Source organism: Nanorana parkeri, unplaced genomic scaffold (assembly GCF_000935625.1).
Source record: "Nanorana parkeri isolate BGI_ZX_2015 unplaced genomic scaffold, ASM93562v1 scaffold303, whole genome shotgun sequence".
Classification (NCBI taxonomy): Eukaryota; Metazoa; Chordata; class Amphibia; order Anura; family Dicroglossidae; genus Nanorana; species Nanorana parkeri.
In genome coordinates this window covers 233,332-254,649 of record NW_017306571.1, presented here as the reverse complement: position 1 = coordinate 254,649, position 21,318 = coordinate 233,332, and the positions used below count along the sequence as shown (strand labels likewise).

Below are 21,318 nucleotides of genomic sequence, written 5' to 3'. Positions count from 1 at the left end.
TATTTATATATACATCAGATTTGTGAATTGATGTTCAAGTATCTGTCAGTGTAAAGGTCACAATTTATTAGACAGCCCGAGACCTTTTTTAAAAAAACGCTGAGGAGTAAAGTCCCTGATACACAGTTGACTAGTTGCTATGGGCAGCAAATGAAATAAATGTTCTCTATAACTAGACAACCAGGACATATAATTGATTCTATATTATCCACAAAGGGTTAACAGCACTCTCTCAACCCTGCAGCAGTGCCTGTACCTGCTCTCAATAGTAGTCTATGTCCGCCCTCTCTGTGCAGCAAGTAGCTTCTTCCTTCTGAGAGCCAAGCCTCGTTCTGAGGCTACTCTAGAGATCACATGACCTTCCTCCAGGAGGCAAGCCTCACTCTGAAACCTTACCCACTGATATCTTACCGGAAAGGTTTACTCAGAGTAAACCTTTCAGGGAGAAAATGCCTCTCTTGCAGACATCAGGGAGCTGCTGTCCAAAAGAGGGAGACTCCCTGAACATCAGGGAGACTTGAGATCCCTGCATTCACACCCATACATATTGTTGGGTATTTCCTTCTGTTGACATCTATTGGAAAAAAGATGCCAATGGATCTGGTGTGAACGGGGCCTAAAACAGGAGAAACTGTAACTAGAACAATAACACTTGGAGGGAGTTGGTTTGGAAACTAATGCCATACATGCAAAGATTCCGGGGCCCAAAAAGAGAAATCCATCTAATTCCTCACTGCTTACTTTATTTAGACAACTGACACCTGCATCTGTCTGAATACCTGAACAGTGATTGCATCTGATTGGCTTCAGTCAGTGTTCAGCTGACAGTTTTTCCTTTGATTTTTATATCCAAGTATATGTTGACGGATGGTGCAAACAAGGACATGCACAACAAATCTCGGCCTATTCAGAAGAAATCACATGAAATTGGAGCTGCGTATGCCTACTGTAAAGCAGAACACCACATTTTACAAAAATTAACCCTTACAATGGGTTTATCCCCGCACTGCAAGAGTTAACTTCTAATTTTTGTCTAGGGTCAAAAATGAAAAAGTTATACTCACCCAACCCTCTGAGTTGGCTTGCTCTTAGGTCCTTAGGTCCTTCCATCCTCTCTCCCCTCCTCTGCAGCGGTCTCTGATTCATCATGTTCTATACACAGTGTATAGGACGTAAGGCCACCGAGGGACCGGATACCATCACTGGAACGGCAGAGGAGACAGACTGGAGGAAGCACTGTCACAGCCGACTGGCTAGGGGGATCAAGTGACTATAACTTTGGGGGTTATTCCCAAAGGAGCCAGCCGTAGATCCTTCGGCTTCGGCTCCCGGAGCCCTTCAGTTCACTCGAACCGAAGGGCTGCTGTATGGGCTATTCACTATAGTCCTGCAGCTGCGTAAGGCGGCTGAGTGGCTCAGGTGAGGCAAAGACATATGCTTCGGCTCGACTGAGCCAAAGTGACATGCGAAGAGAGGTGAGCAGCCTGCCGGAGGAAGGCCGTAAGCCCCGCAAATGACAGCTCACGGCTCGCCCTGTCCAGTTGTAATGACAGATCAGCGTCCCCAAATGACCTGGGGAGCAGCTCCGCCCAATTTTTTTTCCCATTATAATTTTTTTCTTTTTTAAAATATATTTATATTTTAATTTCACTATTTATTAACATTGGAAAAAAAAATGTTAGCCTTGTTTTTCCTACTATTTTCACTATTTTCTATTCTGCTCTGTATCACGGTCGGTGGCATTCAGCTATTCACTCACTGCCGGTCGGTCCCTATGAGAATAGGGGCAAACGGCAGTGAGTGAGCTGCCGAATATTTGGCTCAGCTGATCCAGTTGTTGGATTGGCTGAGTTGAAGTCCTTCTGCACTTCAGCTGACCGAAGTGCAGCTGGTGTATGGCTGAAATCAGCCGTACAAGCCAGAAGTGAATAGCTGAACGTTGTTCGGTCCACTTCACTTCGGCTGGATTATTCACTTGACTGCCTTTGACAGCTTTGTGAATAACCCCATTTGTTTTGTTTTTTTACCCTAGGCAAAATTAGCACTTAAGCCTTGCAGTGCTGGGGTAGCCCCACTGCAAGGGTTACTACAATTTTTACCCGGAGTTGTTCTTTAAAGTGTATTTCAACGTTTGCAGCCAAATTGGGATAATAATGACTTTATATTTGTTACATGTTTCTCATTCACATCGCATAACTTAAAAAGAAAAATAATAATAATAAAATGCTGCTTATACAAAACATGCTCAATTCTCAAAGAAAAGTTTTTCTCTTATAAAATTTTCCTCTGGACGACAAGGGGGAGGGCGCTGTATGATATTTATGAGAATTAACCCTATCTGTACTGTGTGGACAGATCTCATTAGGTTTGAACACTGTCTGTGCTAACAAAGGGTTAAAGATCTAGAAGCATTGCATGTTAATGAGAGGAAACTCAGTCTGTCTTTAGTCTTTCTATGGGTACAGTCAGAGTTTCCTGTTACTGAATTTAGATAGCTAAAAGGTAATTAAAAATAATATTTTTAGATATGCTGTGTGAATAGGAACACATAAACATATAGAGGGGTTTTCTCAATTTTGCCTGTGAAAGCAGAAATACACTTTAAGGGGAAAGCAAGGAAGGGAAATGATATGGCGGGGGGGCTATAATATATGAGGACATTTACTTAACAAATAACACTCAATGGTTAAGGTGACAATAATTACATTGCCGACAGCAAAAATACCAATTAAGTGGGAAGATATGGTTCAAAGGAATAGGTCTGATTGTTATGCAAGTGAGGCTTTATAAGCCAACAACATGCCTAAGTCTGATTGAAGTTAAAATATGTATTGCATTTATTATGCAGTATTTCTTCAATTTGCCAGGACTGGTCTACCTGTTTCAGCCGTTCACTCCGTAGAAAATTAGAGGGGAATAATTTTTAGCTTCACATGTCAGTTGTTTTTAATCGCAACTCATTTTAGAGGCCTAAATAGAAAAAAGCAGAAATAACCCTAACAAATTCGTGGGTCAAACTATACACATAGGAGGATGCTCAGTATGTACAGTAAATCTCACTTAGATAAGCATGTCATGACATGTTAAATATTAATTTCAGCATTCAGTTCTTTGCAGAGAAGCTGTGCGGGTGATCTATAAATAGGTATACCCATAAATGGTGAATCTTTACAATGATTAAATACATCAAATATCAAGATTTCCATAAGCACTGTGAGCATAAACATAGAAAAAAATACTCATTACATACTGAATGCATGCACTTTTGTTTTTAAAGGAACAGAAAAAATTAACATTTTTTTTTATTTGTAATGCACTTGACCTTTAAAGTGGCACTAAACTCAGGAGTTAAATCTTAAAAATGCATTCAAATGCCTTACCTGTAAAAGAGGAACTTTACCAATATCTTCAAAATAACAACAAACGCACCTTTAGAAATGTTTAGTAATGACAATCTACAAACACATATTTCTAGATAATTGCCGGCTTTATGTTCTTTGCATACCTTATTTTTACTTTTCTTCCCATTCTTATCACAGTGGCCATTTTTACTAAGGGCAGATAAATCCATCTGCCTTTACTTCCTGGAACTCTGGCACATGTGGCTCGGACATGTGACCATGCGCATCATCTCAGCGGAGGAAAATGCCTTTCCCTGAGATCTCATGAGATTACAGATGAGATTTCCCAGCAATGCTCTGCTGATGTAACCTTCCCAGCCAGAGCATCCCTCGTTGCTGCGAGCTCAGTGGGGAAATGCGTGATAGCCATACACATCTCCCCGCCCAGCCCTTAGCAACTTGGTACGCTCTAACTGGCATCCCTCAGCCAGGTGGGGAGGTGTGTACGGCCCTTACACAAATCTTCCCACCCGGCTCTTAGCAACCAGGGACACTGTGGCTGGCATCCTGCCCAGCTGGTTGGGACGCCGGCCAAAGCATCCCTGGTTGCTAAGAGTCAGCTGTTTCCATGGGTCCGTAAACTTTCGCTGACCCACAGAGTGGCATTCCCCCTTTAAGTGGCACCAGGGCATGTGCCATATGTGTCATACCCTGATACACCACTGTTCTAGATTCACTTTAACAAAAATTCACTTCCATATTCTTCTAAACATAACACATTAAAAACATTTACTTTTTGTGATATTATTTTTTTTGTCTAAATTAAACAGATACATTTTTATGTTTTATATATAGACGCCTTTTTATGTACTTTTGGAACTATCTCCAGTATGTACAAGGCCTGAGCTGGCCAGTGAGAAGAAATGTGACTGCAGTTTGTCTCCTTGAGAGTTTCAGAACTTCTGAAAAGTCAGAAAGGGATCGGAGGAGTTTGTGTGAGCGGCAACATTTCAGTGTGACTCCTATCACCTGCCCTTTGTGGGTTCAGTCATATTGTGATATTGCTTTGTTTGTTTTTGGAAATGTGTTTTTTTTTGCATCCTGGCACCTCTGAAAACAATGTCACATTTCTGTGTTTCCTCCGCAGTCCCCAGAGTTAGAGCCGCCACAATGTATGAGCAAAGAGGAATTCATGGAGAGAACATACGCAGCCGTGGGGCATGGGCTGAAAGAGGAATACGGCGATTTATTTGATAAGATAGATGTGAGTCGCGAAGGTTTCATTGATTGGGACAAATTAACATCCTTCATGCTGCTTGAGCTTTACGAGAAAGATGAACGAGTGAAATCATCAGTAATTCCCCAGTGGAGGGATATTCGCAGCCTCCCATTAATTCACAAGGAAAACATCCAAAAAGTAGTTTATTTGAAAGGTTCTTGCCGCTACGTAACTTTGAGCAAAGATGGATTACTGGGAGTCTGGGGAGAGAATTTAAAACTACAAAGAAGCCTGCGGATTTGCACTGATACTGTCAAGCCGAAAGATTTATGGGCGACGGGCTTGGTGTTTCTGGCCAATGTAAACAAGGTAAATATGGATGTAATTATAAGTAATACAGATATCAATATGCAGAAGGTGGGAGCCATTGTCTGCTTTATTAATTCTGTCTGTCATACAGCTACAACGTTGTGCGAGGTGTGCTCTGCGCTGGCGCGCCATAGGATCCGAATCAAGAATTGTAATTGCCAGTCAATGTACAAAGGCGAAATAAACGAGCAATGTCAGTGAGTCCTGAAAGGCATAAATCTAATAAAATAAATAAAATCGGTACATCCATTACATGGCGCTATGGACAGGAATACCAATAGGGTTAGTGAACAAAGTACAAAAGTGATTCATTCCGACAGTTCATTCATACTCCACTACAATAATAACTAGAGCAGCAGACAGTACGTGTGTCACCCATAGGAACCAATCAGATTCTTGTGTCGTTTGTTTGTGAGGTTCATAAAATGAGACACGCATGCTGTGTGATGCTTACGCTGCAATTCTTATGTCTGTGTGTACCACTACTGTTAACTGCCAATCAGAAGAACCTTCTACAATAAGCCCATGCATTGGTTGTTTGATTTCTCATCAACTGCTACTCTGACCTTTATTAAAAGCTAAGCTTAGCTTTCTGACCATGTTTCATGTTACACCCATATTCAGACAAGGCCACATCGCAACCAACCTCAATCGTAGGGTTCTTCTCCCCACAGACTGCTGTTCTATTTTGAAACTGTCATGCCTACAAGTCCCAGTAACCACCACAGCAAAAGGACTGACGTGATTGCATTTGTAGTCCTATTATTCTTCCTCCCATCCATGTTACTAAATGTCTTAGCCAAGGTACAGACATGGATAGGAGGGAGAATCTGCATCAAGCCAGAGCATTGCACCCGCAAGCCACTTATTCTGGTTGCAATGCTTCACTGCCTCCAATGCAAACAAATATTAAATGCAATTTGTTTTATGAAGAAGTGTGCATTCTTTAGACTTTAGCGAATCTAAACCCCAAAACAGCTTACCAGTCCTTAAATGTGGTGGCTGCATTCGTTTTCTTGTTTTTCCCCTTTATTTTCACCTTGTGATCCAGCCAGTGATACACTTCCTGTCTTAGGGTGGCTACACTCTATGGAGGAACAATGGAGCCACCCTTGGACAGCAGCGTTGTCACCCTGTGGAGAGGGTATTGTTAGATACTCTAGTAGATTTAGATGGACTTGACCAACAAATGAAATCTGAACTCCAGATATCACTTTCTAAACAGTTACAAAAATTGTTCTATTTTTTCCCTATTGGGAAAAAGATTTTTAACATTAATGCATAAAAGCTGACCATTACCCGTGTCAGCCGCTACTTTTAAGGATTGGTAAACTGCAATATATAACATTTATGTGCAGGTGGTTTATAACAAGTTTCTGAGCAGGTCATTACTAATATCCTGAACAAATTCATTTATAACAACAAAAAGAAACATGGTGGGTTTGCCTAAAGAAACCAATCAGATTTAAGGTACCAATAGATGAACATCACTAAATATTGCTAAGTGTAGTAGGATGATTTAATGACTGGGATGCCTATGCTGACCTTCAGACTTCAGCAGAGAACCATGTTTGACACAACAAGAAAGAAAAAAAACTATCAACCGGGTTGTATTTTTCTGATAATACATTATTGTTCCCCAATATACCAGTGGCAGTGTATGCTGTATACATAGAAAGGCATATTATATTTATTAAAAACAACTATATTATTATCCTATTACAATGCTGATGTTAAAACAGGATAGTATATGCTGTAACTTTGGAAATCCTTTCAATAACTTGGCTGGGTAAAATGTTTCTACAGAATCCCATGGCTGCTGGTCACTTCTCCAAATGCTTAGACATTTTATCACTTGAGCGTCTGCTGAAACCAAGAAACAGTCAATCTAAACTATCCTTGCCTTTAGGCAAAACATTTATAACTATGTGTTCAAAAAACATTGGTTTTTGTTTATTGAAAAAAGGAAAAGATGAGGATAGGAAGGTTTTATACGGTATATACAATGTATAATGTAATAAAGGTGGGTATGTTGGAACGGGACTCAATTATGATCAAGGTCAGAAAAGAGGTGGGGGAGGACAAAGAAAAAAAGACAAAGGAACGGAGTTTCAGGGATGTGTTTTTTAGATTGAGGAAGACCTATGAAAATAAATCTCGCCTGTTCTGGAACAAATCATATTTGGAGAAATATATAGAACAGGATTTATGCCCACAGGGCTTGAGATTACAGGTCTTCCCCAATATAAAGGACATCTCAGATTAATTCAAAAAGAAATGGGAGTACAACTTCAATATCTGTAGTAAAAATATGCTGACAATGCTGATCGAACACTATGAAGGGGAACTAAAACAAACTAATACAGAAATCCAAGCCTTAGTTTTGGACTTAGAAAATTACAAACAATCAATTGATTTTGATGCATCTATGAAAACCCTAGAACAACAAATAGAAATTTACAATAGAGAATTAGTAGAAAGGAAAGAACACAAATTTGAAAGGGATAAAAATGCCTTTCTTAATGATAGGGCCTATAAATGAGAACATTTAAACAAAAGTAGAAAATGGGAAACAAAGAAACCACACCCCTTTCGATATAAAACGACACGGAAAGACAGAGGTGAGTCCCTCTCTGAAGGGACCGAATCAGGTCTGTCTTCAGCGGAGGAATCAAGTGTTGTCTCCTATCAAGGTTACAACACTCGATCCCAAAAACACAGATACAGAGGAAAAAAATCCCAGAAATTCAAATACTACATTTAATTGGGGACACATAAACAGGCAAATGGATCAAAGACAGATGGTTACTTTATCTAGTGGCACACTGAATGAAGGAGGAGCAACAGGATTTGATAGAGATTTTTTATACAATCCTCTTACAACTCGAACCCTTGTCCACAAAATAGATTCCAACATGGACAAAAATATAAAGGAGGGACCTCCACATCTAGAAAATACTCCAAACACACTAACCAAGAAAACTATGTGGGACCAGTATATGACCAAACGCCATCACTAAGGGACTTACAAGTTATTAACCTAACTACTTTTTCTTTCTCAAAGGATCAATTAGACTTAATATCAAAGGGTTTGACTTTTTGCCCTGAAACACCTCCAGATAAATTTGACATTATTAAAGATATCAACCTCTTTGCCCGTAAATTAATGCTAAAGCAAATTCATGACAAAAGTAATCGACCTTTGGGTGCTATCATAAAGGACTGGAAAGACTTTTCTAGGAGAGGCTACCAGGCTCTGAGAGACCTTCAGGTCTGGGCAGATGGACATATCTCTGAAGATGAGGATGATATACTTGACGATAGACATAGATCCTCCAAAGCCCCTCATTTTAAACCAAAATCTACTACATTTCCCCCACTATCACAAAACATAAATGTCTGGAACTTTGTAAAAAGGGTTAGTGAAGATATCACTGAAAACCTATCACATAGAGTGAAAAATGATAATCTAACATATGAACAAAGAAAAGCTTTAAAAATCCTACAGCAAAACAAAGATATCGTTTTGAAACCAGCAGATAAGGGGGGAAATGTAGTGATTATGACTAACACCTTTTACACAGATATGGTAATGAGGATCCTCAATAATCGACAATGGTACCAACCGATTAAATGGGGTATTATGCAAAAGAACCAACAAAAACTATTTGATATTATTGATAAAGCATTTGAAAATAATGTCATAGATAAAAATACCAGTAACTTCCTTAAAATCCAACATCCCAGAGTCCCAGTGATATACCCTGTGCCAAAAATTAATAAAAACACACTAAATCCACCAGTTCGCCCAATAATATCGAGTTATGGGGCCCTAACCGAGAATGCCAGCACATATGTGGACCACTTTTTACGTCCACATGTTGAAGCCCTCACCTCGTATGTGAGAGATACCCCCCATTGTATCTCCCAAATTAGAGACCTTGAAGTTCCTGAACGGACCCTCCTGGTAGGACTTGATGTTGAAGCCCTTTATTGCTCCATACCCCATCAAAAAGGGATAGATACTATAAAAAAAGTTCTAGCGTCGTTAGGAACATCAGAACATGATCACAATATTTTTCTGATTGAACTTCTACAATTTATTTTAACTCATAATACCTTTTCCTTTGATGATAACCTTTACCTCCAGGTACAGGGAACAGCTATGGGAACACGGTGTGCTCTCTCATATGCCAACCTGTACCAACCTATGCCAACCTGGGGGTATGGGAAGAGGATATCTGGTCCAGAGACGATTTATCTATGTACCTGTGCCATGTACTCTCCTGGCACAGGTACATAGACAATATCTTGATTCTCTGGACCGGAGGGAAGAACATCTTGGAGGATTTTGTGGATGTTCTTAATTTCAATTATCTAAATTTGAGACTCACCATGGACATGAATGAATCACAGCTGCCCTTTTTGGATATCTTCATCTGTAAAAGCGAAACAGGTAAATTATACACTAAGCTATATAGGAAGAGCACTGCTGGGAACTCCTTATTAGAGGCCAGCAGTGCCCATACTCAAAACCTGAAGAATAGTATCCCATATGGGCAATACCTCAGGACGAGGCGAAATTGTAGCCAAGAGGAGGACTTTGAACTGGAGGCAAAAAATTTGAGGTATAGATTACAACAAAGAGGATATTCCAACAAGATTCTAAAAAAGGCTTATAATAAAACCAAAATCAATTACAACCAAACTGGACAAAAAAAGAAAAAGGAAAAAACAAAAATCATGATCAACTTAGATTAATCCTTACATATAATAATCAGCATCGAGCAGTGAGGAACATTCTAACTAGACATTGGCACTGTCTATTAAAAGATCCCCAGAATTTTTAAGTCTTTACAAAATAAAACAACAATAATATACAAAAATGCCCCTCCTAAAAGATAAATTAATCACCAGTGAATACAATACTAAAAATAAAAAAATATCCTGCTGTAAATATCCAGGCACCTACAAATGCCAAATCCAGGCACCTACAAATTTTGCGCTTTTATCCAGACGGGTTCTGAGATTATCACTCCCAGGGGACAGAATATTAAATGCAAACATTTCACTAACTGTGAAAACAAAGGTGTCATATACCTTTTAACTTGTTCATGTGACATGTTTTACATAGGGAAAACAAAAAGAATGCTGAAAAATAGGATTTCAGACCATGTCTCGGACATTGGGGCACATGACCTTAGGTCCCCCATTGCCCGACACATGGTAAGTGCACATGGGGGGAAAACATAGGGACTTCGTTTCTTTGTCATGGACAGAATTCATATGTCCAATAGAGGGGGAGATTGGGACAAATCCATACTTCAGAGAGAATGTAAATGGATCCACTCCACCAGATCTTTTGAAGAACCAGGAATTAATGAAGCTATAAATTTCAGTTGCTTTTTGTGACTTCGTGTGACTTGATTCCCATTCCAACATACAACCGTTTTTTATAGAGACTTACATATATGCACCTGTAATAGATGCTTATGGACATTTATTGACATAGTCCCTCAATATACAGATCTGTGGTATATGCATTTAGTTGTGCTTATAAGTATATGTATACAATGATGTTTTATTCCTTTATGTATTCCACTATGCTGAATGGGATGACGTGATGGATCCTAAGTTTTAGAGGGAGGATAGCAATGAATCTATATGAGACAAATTTATTGAACCACGGACCACAATGGATAGTCTGGCTCGGAAAGTTTTATGTGATCCCCCATAGGATAGCTAATACCAAACGGATTGTTTTTTTCCGGTTGAAAGAATAGGCCCTGCGGGGACACATACGAGCACGTGATTGTGTTGAAACAGCTCTCATGTGTTACTAACTGATGTAATGATTTTCATTCTACTTAAATAGTAGAGTCAAAACCTGTGCTAAACAGCGCCCTTCTGATGAAGCCCCGGTGTGGGAGTGGGTGAAACGCGTCATAGGCGTTTAGCAGAGGTTCTTTTAATGTGGCTGCAACATTGAAGGCTGCCCTGTGATTTGCCTAATATACCCTTATGGCTTACTTCTATCCTACACATCGAATTACCAGAAATATATTGGAGGTCCGTTTATGAAAAATCAAGGATAAAGACGCTGCGGCTTCAGTAAAGCCTTATATTTCCAAAAAAGCAGAGACAAAGCTATCTCCTGAATTTACCGTAGCTATCATCACAGCTTTTGTTACATCTGATGACTACATCTCTTTGGATCCCTATACCACTGCAAAAAAGAGGATATCGAATCACTTCATAGTGATCCAACAAAGAAAATCTTTTCCACCTACATGGTATCCCACAAATTGGATCAAAATTCCATGGAATCTATATCGGAGTTCAGTTAAGGCATTGATCTACAGCTATTACCTCAAAAGCCGAGATATAATCACATCTCCTGTACTACCGACATTCTGCAAAACAGATCCAGTTGGAGTGTCAGTAACATCATTATCTTTCTTCAAACCGGATCCGAAAACGAAGATAAATCTCATTGTGAGTTTACATTCATCTTTTTTTATACTTTGATGATGATTATTATTCGTTTTTTTCTTCATTTTTCCTTTTTTCTCGATATACATTTTTTAAAATACAGAGCTCCCTTTTTCATATAAATACGGACTCCAATATTTACACACTGGTTAATGCGAGCATATTATATCAATTACAATATTTAGGTCTTTCCAGGGCATGCCCGTACTGTGTGTTTTCTATAGCATTGTCTGGTATCTGTAACGGAATGCAGCCACATATACATGTTGGTTTATGTCTTGTTGTCATCTTTTGATATATGTGATATACATTTTAAAATTCCTATAATAAATATATATATTTTTACATATTATCTTGCGTACACTTTGAAAGAATGGTGGGATCCCCTTTTGGGGAAATCTGTGTCTTTTGCTAGTTTTTTGTTTATTATTTGTAACTGTTAATCGTGACAGACTGAGTTGCCCATGACCAACATGCAATCAACTTTCTGCTTTACACTGCTGGGCAATGGTTGTGCCTTACTGCTCCTTCTTACAGTGCAAGTCTCTATGTTGGTTGATGCCTTAGGAACAATGAACTCCCTCTGAGAGAGACAAAATGATCAATAATAATAATTTATGCTCACAATAAATACACGGTAATCTAATTTTAAGGATGTTTACCTCTCTTTGTTTCCACCTTGTAGATTGCAGTTGCCTTTACCAGTAAGGAGATATGCTTCTATGATCTGAACTCAAAGCAGGACCTATTTTGTCAGTATAAACTGCAAAGACTTCCTGGCACACCGATTTCTATGGACTACTGGCATGACCATGATGATGGTAACAATGCCATTCTGACAATCGGAGATGTTAATGGACAGGTAAAGTTCTACTGAATTAGGTTTGCAACCCAGAGCTGCAGCTGTCAGAAGCGGTTTGGTGAGGTACTAGGGTGGCTGGCTACCAGTTAATTTACTAATCTTTAACTCTAGGTTCACTTATGCTTCTTACCAGTAGGATCCATGTTATAGAGTATATTTACCACCTCCTATCCACCCCTCCATTCTTAAGGCACGGGCACACAATAGAGACACATGATCTGCTCAGTTGGTTGAGGGAATGTTTGTCTGTAGGCCTCAATCCTAACCAATGGCAACTATTGTTTTCACCAAAACTAGCTGGTGCCTGCTGAATTGCCTCTCCCTTTTCCATAGATTCAAAATGCAATTTTTTACAATGGGAACCTGCACACTTGTATAAAGATCTATTCTTACAAAGACTGTTCAGCAGCCAGGCCGTGTATGCATTGCTGGCCATCTGTACAGTTTGCAGGAAGCTTTAGACTACCCATTGGAAAATTAAAGATAAGATCCTTAGGTTATCCCTTCTTTGGTCAAAATGTACATCCAATATTCCTGCATGTCAAATGAATCAATGCATCTTAGGGTGGCAATTGACTGAATATAGTCAATTGACAGTCTCTGTATGTACAGTATATGACCAATCAGCTTCTGTAGAGGTTTTATTTTTAGCTATCATGTTCGTGTCATTCAGTACAAAGCCACATACACAATCATTTTTCCTTTTACACCGTCACAAAATGTAACAGTTCTATAAGAATAGTTTGTTTTAGCTTTTTTTGTCAATAAGATTAGAAAAAAATAAACATACCTAACAATATAAAGCCAAACCCATTATCTGTAACTATCGTAATATGGTTTGCTGTTGTTTCAGGTCCAGGCTATTTGTTTCACAACAGCTTTGATATCCTTGTTTGAGCGACCTGTTAATTCTACGGAAGACCAGCAGACAACTCTTTACATTTCTTGGAATGAGTTAGTTTCTGGCTTCCACAAATGTTGTAGCATCTTAAAACACAAACTCCATGAAAACAACTGGGTGCGCCAAGGTGATGTACTTCTGCTCTATATCTCGGTTTTATATGTCTGTGCTATGACTGTACATGCTGCAATAAACTGTATATTGTTTTTTGTTATTGGAAACGTCTTTATATATGTGAGCAATAAGCATGCAGTGTTTTTATACAATGCCATCAACTGATGGACCTGTATAAACTGCACCCATAGTATTTATAGGATTTAGTGTGTTCTTTCTCCTGCTTAGCCAGCTTATGTCTCTAGACAAGGCTAGCATACCTCCCAACTGTCCTCCATTTGGAACCAGATCCCTCTGTCACTCTTTCCTCCTTAGTTGTCCCTCTTTTTGGTCTGATGTACAGCTACCTATAAAAATGTACGATTTAGGTACTAAAATTCTTATTCTGCACTAAAACCTTCAACTTATCTCTTAATTATCTTGTTTACTATTTCGAAAACCCAGTATCAAGGAAAAGTAATGATAAAAAAAGTTCATGGTTTAACCAATTATTTTTGGCATATAAATTCCTAATGGTCTACATAACGGGTGGCAGAGGTGTGTCCATCACCTAAACGCATTGTGCTGGAAAGTGTCCCTCACATCTCAGAAAGTTGGCTGGTATGGGGTAGCCATAAATATTCTACCTACAAAATACAGTTTCTTTTGTCCAGTTTGGAGGCAGATGTTGCACACTACTGCTGCACACCACTCGGCCCTTTAAAAGAGCCTTGGAAGACTCCCAATCATGTTGTCATGTCAGTTTCGAATAGCAGGGAGTCTGTGCATGGATACCTTTGTGACATCCATGTCTTTTCAGTTTTTTCCTACAATGGAGGAAAAAACTGAACTTACGGACCCATGTTAGGATTATGGAGAATCGGATATAAACAGACATGTGTCCATTTACATCAGATTACCCCCAATCTGTCATGATCAGGTCTGCCAAAACGGAACTCTGTTATGACTGGTTTTTTTGCACTAGGCAGGAGTTGGGGGTAATCAGATGTAAATGGACACGCGTCCATTTAGACCAGGGGTGGGGAAGCCCTGGCCCTCCAGCTGTGGTGAAACTACAAATCCCATGATGCTACTGTCTCTGGGAGTCATCCCCGTGGCTGTGATAATCTTGCAAAGGCCTCAAGGAATTTGTAGTTTCACCACAGCTGGACGGCCAAAGGTTCCCCACCCATGATATAGACCCAGCTTGCCATAGGCTAACATTGGGCTTCCAATCGGATCCATCTGAAAAACTGACAGGTGAACCTGATCAGACCGCCCGTCTGAAAGGGGCCTAACACAGAAACAGCATTAAAACCTGACCGGTATTCTAATACTTGCCCATTCTACCCAAAACAAAGAAATAACATTTGGGCCCGACACACACATTTAAACAAATAGACAGTTCATGAAAAATAAATGAATTCTGACGTGTAGCTCTTATGTGTAAACGTGATTGATAGCAGTTCTAAGAAAGGCAATTGGCGTTTTAAATGCATAATGGAGAACAATTGTATGTGATGTATAATAATTCCTATCATCTGCTGGGTGACTGAGGATGATGTATACTTTATGTAATAAGCAGACAAAGTCACTCCAGCTGTCTAGTGCTGGGCTGATCTTTTCCAACAAGATGGCACATTTAAATTAAACTATGAGAGAATCTTTCAATTCTTTCAGCCATGTTAATGTTCCAGTAGTTTCCCCTTTCTCCTGACTAATATCACATTACATTTAGCAGCTGGAAGGTTACCGCTAAAGATATGCTTTGGTTTTGCTTCAGATACTTCAGGCAACATTTTTCTGCTGCGAAGATGACAATACTTCCCTGTTAACATTGCAGAAATATTGTAATCTAATTGCACAGAAGCCTACCTGCAATCTCCTGTCTAGTTTGACCTAAAACCCTGTGATTGATATTCCTATTTCCAGTACATTTAGAAAAAGCATGTTCCGTGCATTATGGTATAATGAAGTCACACAACGCGGCTGCCCGGTTTTACAGATAGTCTCAAGAAATGTTTTGCTTGGGTGGAAAAGGTTTGATTAAAAATATGACAGCTTCTTAATTGACCTTAATGGAACTGTAGTACTCTTGTAACATTTTCAATCTGTCATGGTAATAAAGATCATTTTCGGATTTGCTTGACATTTTTCGCAGCTGCAGATGTAACTTCAAATAGCATCTTGCGCAAAACTAATGAGGATATTTCTGTGTTCGCCCGCAGTTAGTTACAGCTCTCATTTGGAGGCTTTTCTGTCGTGTAGTACAAGTGACAATAACACAGTGATACTGGCCTGGAGAGAGAAAGGCAAAACCCATCTGAGGACAACATCGCTGCACATTACCAAAGGAATTAATGGCTTTGACTATGATTCTGGATTAAATATAATTGGTATGTATCGGGACAGTGAAAGTCTTGCTGTGGCTGAGGTTATTTGTATATGTCAGATAATAATGTGGTATGTGTCCCTCCTGTTTTTTGTTTTTACTAAAGAGATAATATTACCTGATACTTGTCTGCTTTTAAAATTGGACTGTTAGGCCTTGTTTACACACGCGGCAGACCTTAACCGCTCTCTGATAAGAGATCCATGGTGGATCGCTTTTCAGAGCAGTGGTTTCTCAGGCTCCAGGAGACGATACTGACACCTTCTGGATGCCTGATTTTTATTTTGTTATCTCAAGGGGAACTTTGCATTGCAATACTACACCGCAGTCCTATTGACCTTAAATTGACATTAAAGGCAAAAATCCCCCCCCCTACCCATGCTGCTTTAAGGAGGTACCTTAAATAAATGATGCCTCTTGATTGAATCATCTTTTCCTTTCCAATAGTTTTCAGCAATCCCTCCAGCGCAGGTGCCGGTCTCTGATCCAGCGCTGACTGCTGTGTCTTCCTGTCCCACGGAGTCTGTGTGGGTGCATGCTGCCGGGCTGCTTGCATTGACTTACCCTGTGTCTCTCCTCTTCTCCCGGCCGAAGATCTCTACTGCGCATGTGCCCACCCCATGATCCTTCACTGCCACTCGAGAATTTTTCAGATCTTTGGACGGGAGCGGGCGGCGGCACAGGAAAGTAATAACCTTTTTAGTGACTTATATAAAAATGTTTTTGCATATATCTACTGCTCGCTAGCAGTAGATATATGCAAAAAAAGTAAGGTTTAATTATACTTTATTGGACATGTTTGGCAAGTGGCACAGTCTTCCAAACACAGCGTGCTGTATAAAAAATTCCACAGCATGTATACAAATGTCAGCAGCTGCTATGTTAGGTTTTCAGTGAATGGTAAAAATGCGGATCAACTGCCTGTTTTTACCGCATGTGAAAACAAGGCCTTAAAGGAGAACTATGGGGTTAAGGCTTTTCCCCATAGTTCTCCTTAGGGTAACGGGAGGACACAAACTAGCATCCTCCCATCACCTGTAGCTGTAGCTCGCGGTTTACTGAGATGCCGCGACGCCGCAGCTGAAGCGGATCCCGACAAGTATGTCTGGATCCGCCCAGCTGCGTGACTGACAGCTGTCTCTGCCTATCTAGAGGCAGAGCCAGCTGTACCCGCCCACTCCCCCGTCCGTTCCGCCAGTCAGCGCTGGCGGATCGGAGCGGGGAGGGGGAATCCAGCCCTTCCCCTGTCACGGCAGAGAGCTGTGACAGGATCGAGAGGTGAACGAAGGCCGGTATGTGTTCGCTCACCTCCCGATCTACTGAGCCGACCTGTGACAGTCTCATTGTCACAGGTCGGCTAGTTGTCACAGGTCGGCTAGAACTATGAGGTGAGTGAAAAGCACTCACCTCATAGTTCTCCTTTAAGAAGAATCTAAGAAACGGCAACAGGTAGAGCTTGTCCGCCTCTCCCTGCCTCCTGCACATTCCTATTATACAGTAAGGCAGCCCATCATAATTATAGGCCAATAGAACTATGAGGGCAGGGCTCATCAGCAAGCTCCAGCACTACTTGGGAGGGCTATAGTTTCAGCCATAAATTAACTGAACTTTTTGAAGCTGTTGCAGGTATGTTCAGGCACTTCTAGGTACTTCTGCTTTATACCTGCAGTTTTTTGTTTTTTTTTGTGTAGAAGGGTTGATTTAAAAAATGACAGACTCTTCACTTTGCAAAGTAAATGTTAAGTTGAGCTTAGTAAATAAGAGGAAGTTTACTTCAATGAACAAATCATGTGCCAAATTTTAAAAAATGTTTTTTTTTCTCTTAAACATCATTGTGTATTCATAGTGAACACAGTTCACCTTATTACCTTCCACTTTGCAAAGTCAACAGCCTAGGTCTCTTTGAAGGAAACCTACCTTGAAAAAATTATGAGAGCTACTATTGCTCATATCCTCCTGAAAATGATAGTTGCTTTGTTGTTATGTTAAGTCTCTGACTACAGTGCTTTTTGAGCTACTAACATGGAACTAGCATGCAGATGAGAGGTTCTGACCTCACTGGCTGAATGCTTGTTGTGGGTCAGTGACTCAGGAAAGAACATTAACTAAACACAGCCGCTGTATTTCTCTCATGACAGGTTTACATTAAAGGAGAGTTCTACTAGTATGTAAATTGGCTAAATAACATAACCACAATATTATTTTAGAGAAGATTTATGGTGGCCACATGCCACTAACTGTCAGAAAAAACTTTGAGAAATTTGAAATACTGTGCTTGTATGTGGTCATTCCTTCAGCAATGGATGTACAGTGCCTTTTCCTAAAACCCACCTGCCATATTCAATACTGGCTTCTTCTCCCCGCAAATCATCATCTATACATCATGTTGAACTTCCGTGCCTGCTCTGGCTGTAGCACTGCATGTCTTCTAGACCTCAGCGCTGTGGTCACAACTCTGTCCCCCTCCCCTCCTGGACTATCACAATGCAGATGGCCCTGGGCTTCATTTTGTCATTGTCCAGGAAGTCTGTATAGCTGCCAAACCTTCAATATGGAAATTGTTGTAAATATGTGGGGTTTAAAATGTTAAACCGACATTATATAGAGGAGACAGATGGTAATGCCTTCATCCCTGTTCAAAGATGGCTGCTCCAGTATTATATAGATGGTTCCTCTTAATGTCTCTTTCTCTTGTGAACCAGTTGTCCAAAATGTACACTTTGCTGTCACTTTGCCAAAAATGTCCTTTTTCCTGATGGTGTAGGAGCACTGCTGAGTCTTGACCTGTAGAATATGGCCTCATATGATGGTCTATTCATTGGGTGAACGGTTGTTTTGTCTCCCCAATGTACAGGTCTTTGCATTCCTTAATACACTGCACTGCATATACCAAGTTACTTTGTATGCATTTGGGTGTTGGTGTAAGGCCATGTCCGGCTGATCCTCTGGTACTGCGCATGCGCATGGTCCAGTTTTTCGTACCTTCGGGAAACACGCGCTAATGTGCAGGTGCGTGAAACGCAGCGTGCGCACAAAGACACGCTTACACTGGCGCACAGGAAATAAGGATCTGCTACTGATGGATAAACCTATTTAAACCACCTGGTGCTGCTGGATTTTGCTGAACGGTCTTTCAGCTAGTGTGCGTGCATCCTGTTACTCTGCCTGTTGAACTCCTGTTGCCTTGACCAAGATTGCTTTTACCTCGTCTGATCGCTGCCTGCCCCTTGCTTGTTTGTGGACTTTGCCTCTGACTCCTGCCCTGGTACCACGCTGCCCGACTGATTTTGACCCCTGGCTTGTCTGACTTCACTTCTGTTCCTGACCTGGAACCTTGCAGGTCTCCCAGCTGGATCCTGGCCCTGCCTCTGCTGCATCGGGAACCTGCCTCTGGACTGTGGCCCAGCACAGTGTTCACACGCCTTGGTACCCGTGCCACTCTGTCTTTCACTCCCAGTCCCCACCTCCAGGGTGCGAGACAAGAGGCACAAAGGAGGCCTCCTCGGCTATTCGGTCTTCTACCAAGTACGTGACAGTTAGGTCTTTTGGATGTACAAGTTTCTGTCTCAGTGTATTGTTGGGCTTAAAAGACACAGGGGTGCAATGTCTGTTAAAGATCCTTCTGAGTCTACCACCTTTACAGCCTTCCTGACACCCAGGATTTGATTATGTAACTAGAACATGGTGGTTCCACATCTTTGACACCTCCCGTTCGGTACTTAGACAATCAACATCTGCCTTTCCATGATGATTACATTTAGGTGCCTGCCCTACCTGGGATTATTTAAATGCAGTTTTTTTTTTCCTGACACAACAGAACTGAAGATGCGGCTTGAATAAATTATGAAATGTCTTTAACTCTACAAAACGGGTCCAGTTGAATGTGACTATTGCTAGCTATATCATGACCTGGGTATATGAGAACCTTCAAAGACATACTTAAAATATTTTGAGACAGACTTTAAACTTAACCTGTGTTTGAGTATGCCAAACCTACATCTGCTCATATTTACATTCCTCTAACTCCCCAGTCAATGGGGACCAAGAGTTATCCCTATGTAAGAACTGAGTAACAAGTTGAAGCTTACACAGTGATGAAGACACTCTTCCCTTCCCTATGTGACAGCACTGAGTGCCTAAGCAGATTATCACCAAACAGCACTGTCATATGGGAGAAAATGGGTGGGTCCTATGCCCTCCCCTCCTCTGTGCTCCTGGCAGCTAAAGGGAGAAATGGGGACAGCGCAAAGAAGATGAGTATGTGCTACTGGTGGGGGGCTGCCTTTTAAGTGAACATGTTTCTTTACCAGGCATGGACTCTCAGTGAAGTTAAAGAGTTTCAAAGTCACTACCCAGGAACATTTGCTGTGTGGCAGATTGCATTTAAGAAAAATTCTAAAGCTTTTAAAATGGCGTCCATCTGGATTTCTTCCACTTCACACAAAATACTCTGGGCAGACATTAATGAGAACTGTCTTCTAGATGTATGAAGTCTGCAATGACTTAATGAAATTTGTTAGAAGAACAAATTGTAAGAGCTTTGACACAGTTCTCAGATTGTTGCCATAGCAACAACATCTTATTTCTAACACATCATACACTTTTAACCCCAGGCAACATTGTGATGTGCCTTTGGCTTAGATGTAACTATTATGATTAGCATGTACAAGGTGTGCTTGACATTCCTATTCAGATATATATGCTAGCCATACACCAGACTTTGAGGTATGAATTTGGTAAAAGAAATGTGCAGACAGGCGGTTGATAAGACTAATGGCCACATACATAGCGAAAGTAGAAGTGAAGGTAAAAAAAATAGGGGATGACAGAAGGCAGATAGACAGCAGAAAGCTGAAAAATATACTGACATTTCTCATATTTTTCTGTGACTACATTTATGATCTGTGGTATAATGAAATTCACAAATTCTGTCATTCAAAACTGTTTTTTCTAATGGAGTTTAAATTGATACACCAGTTTGTTTAGGAAATTCGTGATATATTAAAGGGTTGTTCCATGAAATATTTGGTGTAGTGGTTGTATTTGGTGGAATGAGACAAGACAGATTTGATATAATTTGCCTCCTTGCCAACATTGTTCAGATCCAACAAAGCCAGAGCTACGTACCTAGGCTGCACCAGATTCTGATGCTTTAAATGCCAGTCAATACAATCCTGAACGCAGGCCTTCAAGCTAGGTTTGAAGGTGAAGGATAATATTATTATGCACACACTTGTTGGGAGGACAACCAAGCATCTTTCCCCGAATGACAGTGTCTTACTTGAAGTGGTACTAAACTAAGAATGCATTCAAGTACCTTTAAAGGGAAATATGGGGTAACCTTTTTATCTCATAGTTCTCCCTTGACCCAAAGCTCAGTATATAGCGGGCTATTGCTCACGAAAACTGAGAGATTGACTGGTCCTTCCCTACAGATCAGATGGCAATTTATACAGGATTTCACTCATGTGGCCAGATATGAGGGAACCAAACAGCATTTTCTCCAGGAAAAGTACATTTGTTACTCTTTATTTATCCATTTCATCAAGATAACTGTTAACCATTAAGCTTTATTTTACATTAGATTATAGGGTCACTTTAAGCATAACAGCTTGACTATTCATTCTGTGGATGAGGTTGGGATTGGCA

At 40.4% G+C, this 21,318-nt stretch overlaps 1 protein-coding gene across 1 annotated transcript in view; it reads left to right on the top strand.

Annotated features, from left to right (window-relative positions):
- Positions 1-21,318, top strand: part of WDR49 (WD repeat domain 49) — a 116,338-nt gene that overhangs the window by 8,188 nt on the left and 86,832 nt on the right. The window contains exons 3-6 of the mRNA XM_018557787.1: positions 4,489-4,929; positions 12,107-12,283; positions 13,137-13,311; positions 15,506-15,673. Coding sequence (XP_018413289.1) covers positions 4,489-4,929; positions 12,107-12,283; positions 13,137-13,311; positions 15,506-15,673 — 961 coding nt within the window. The remainder of the gene's footprint in view (positions 1-4,488; positions 4,930-12,106; positions 12,284-13,136; positions 13,312-15,505; positions 15,674-21,318) is intronic.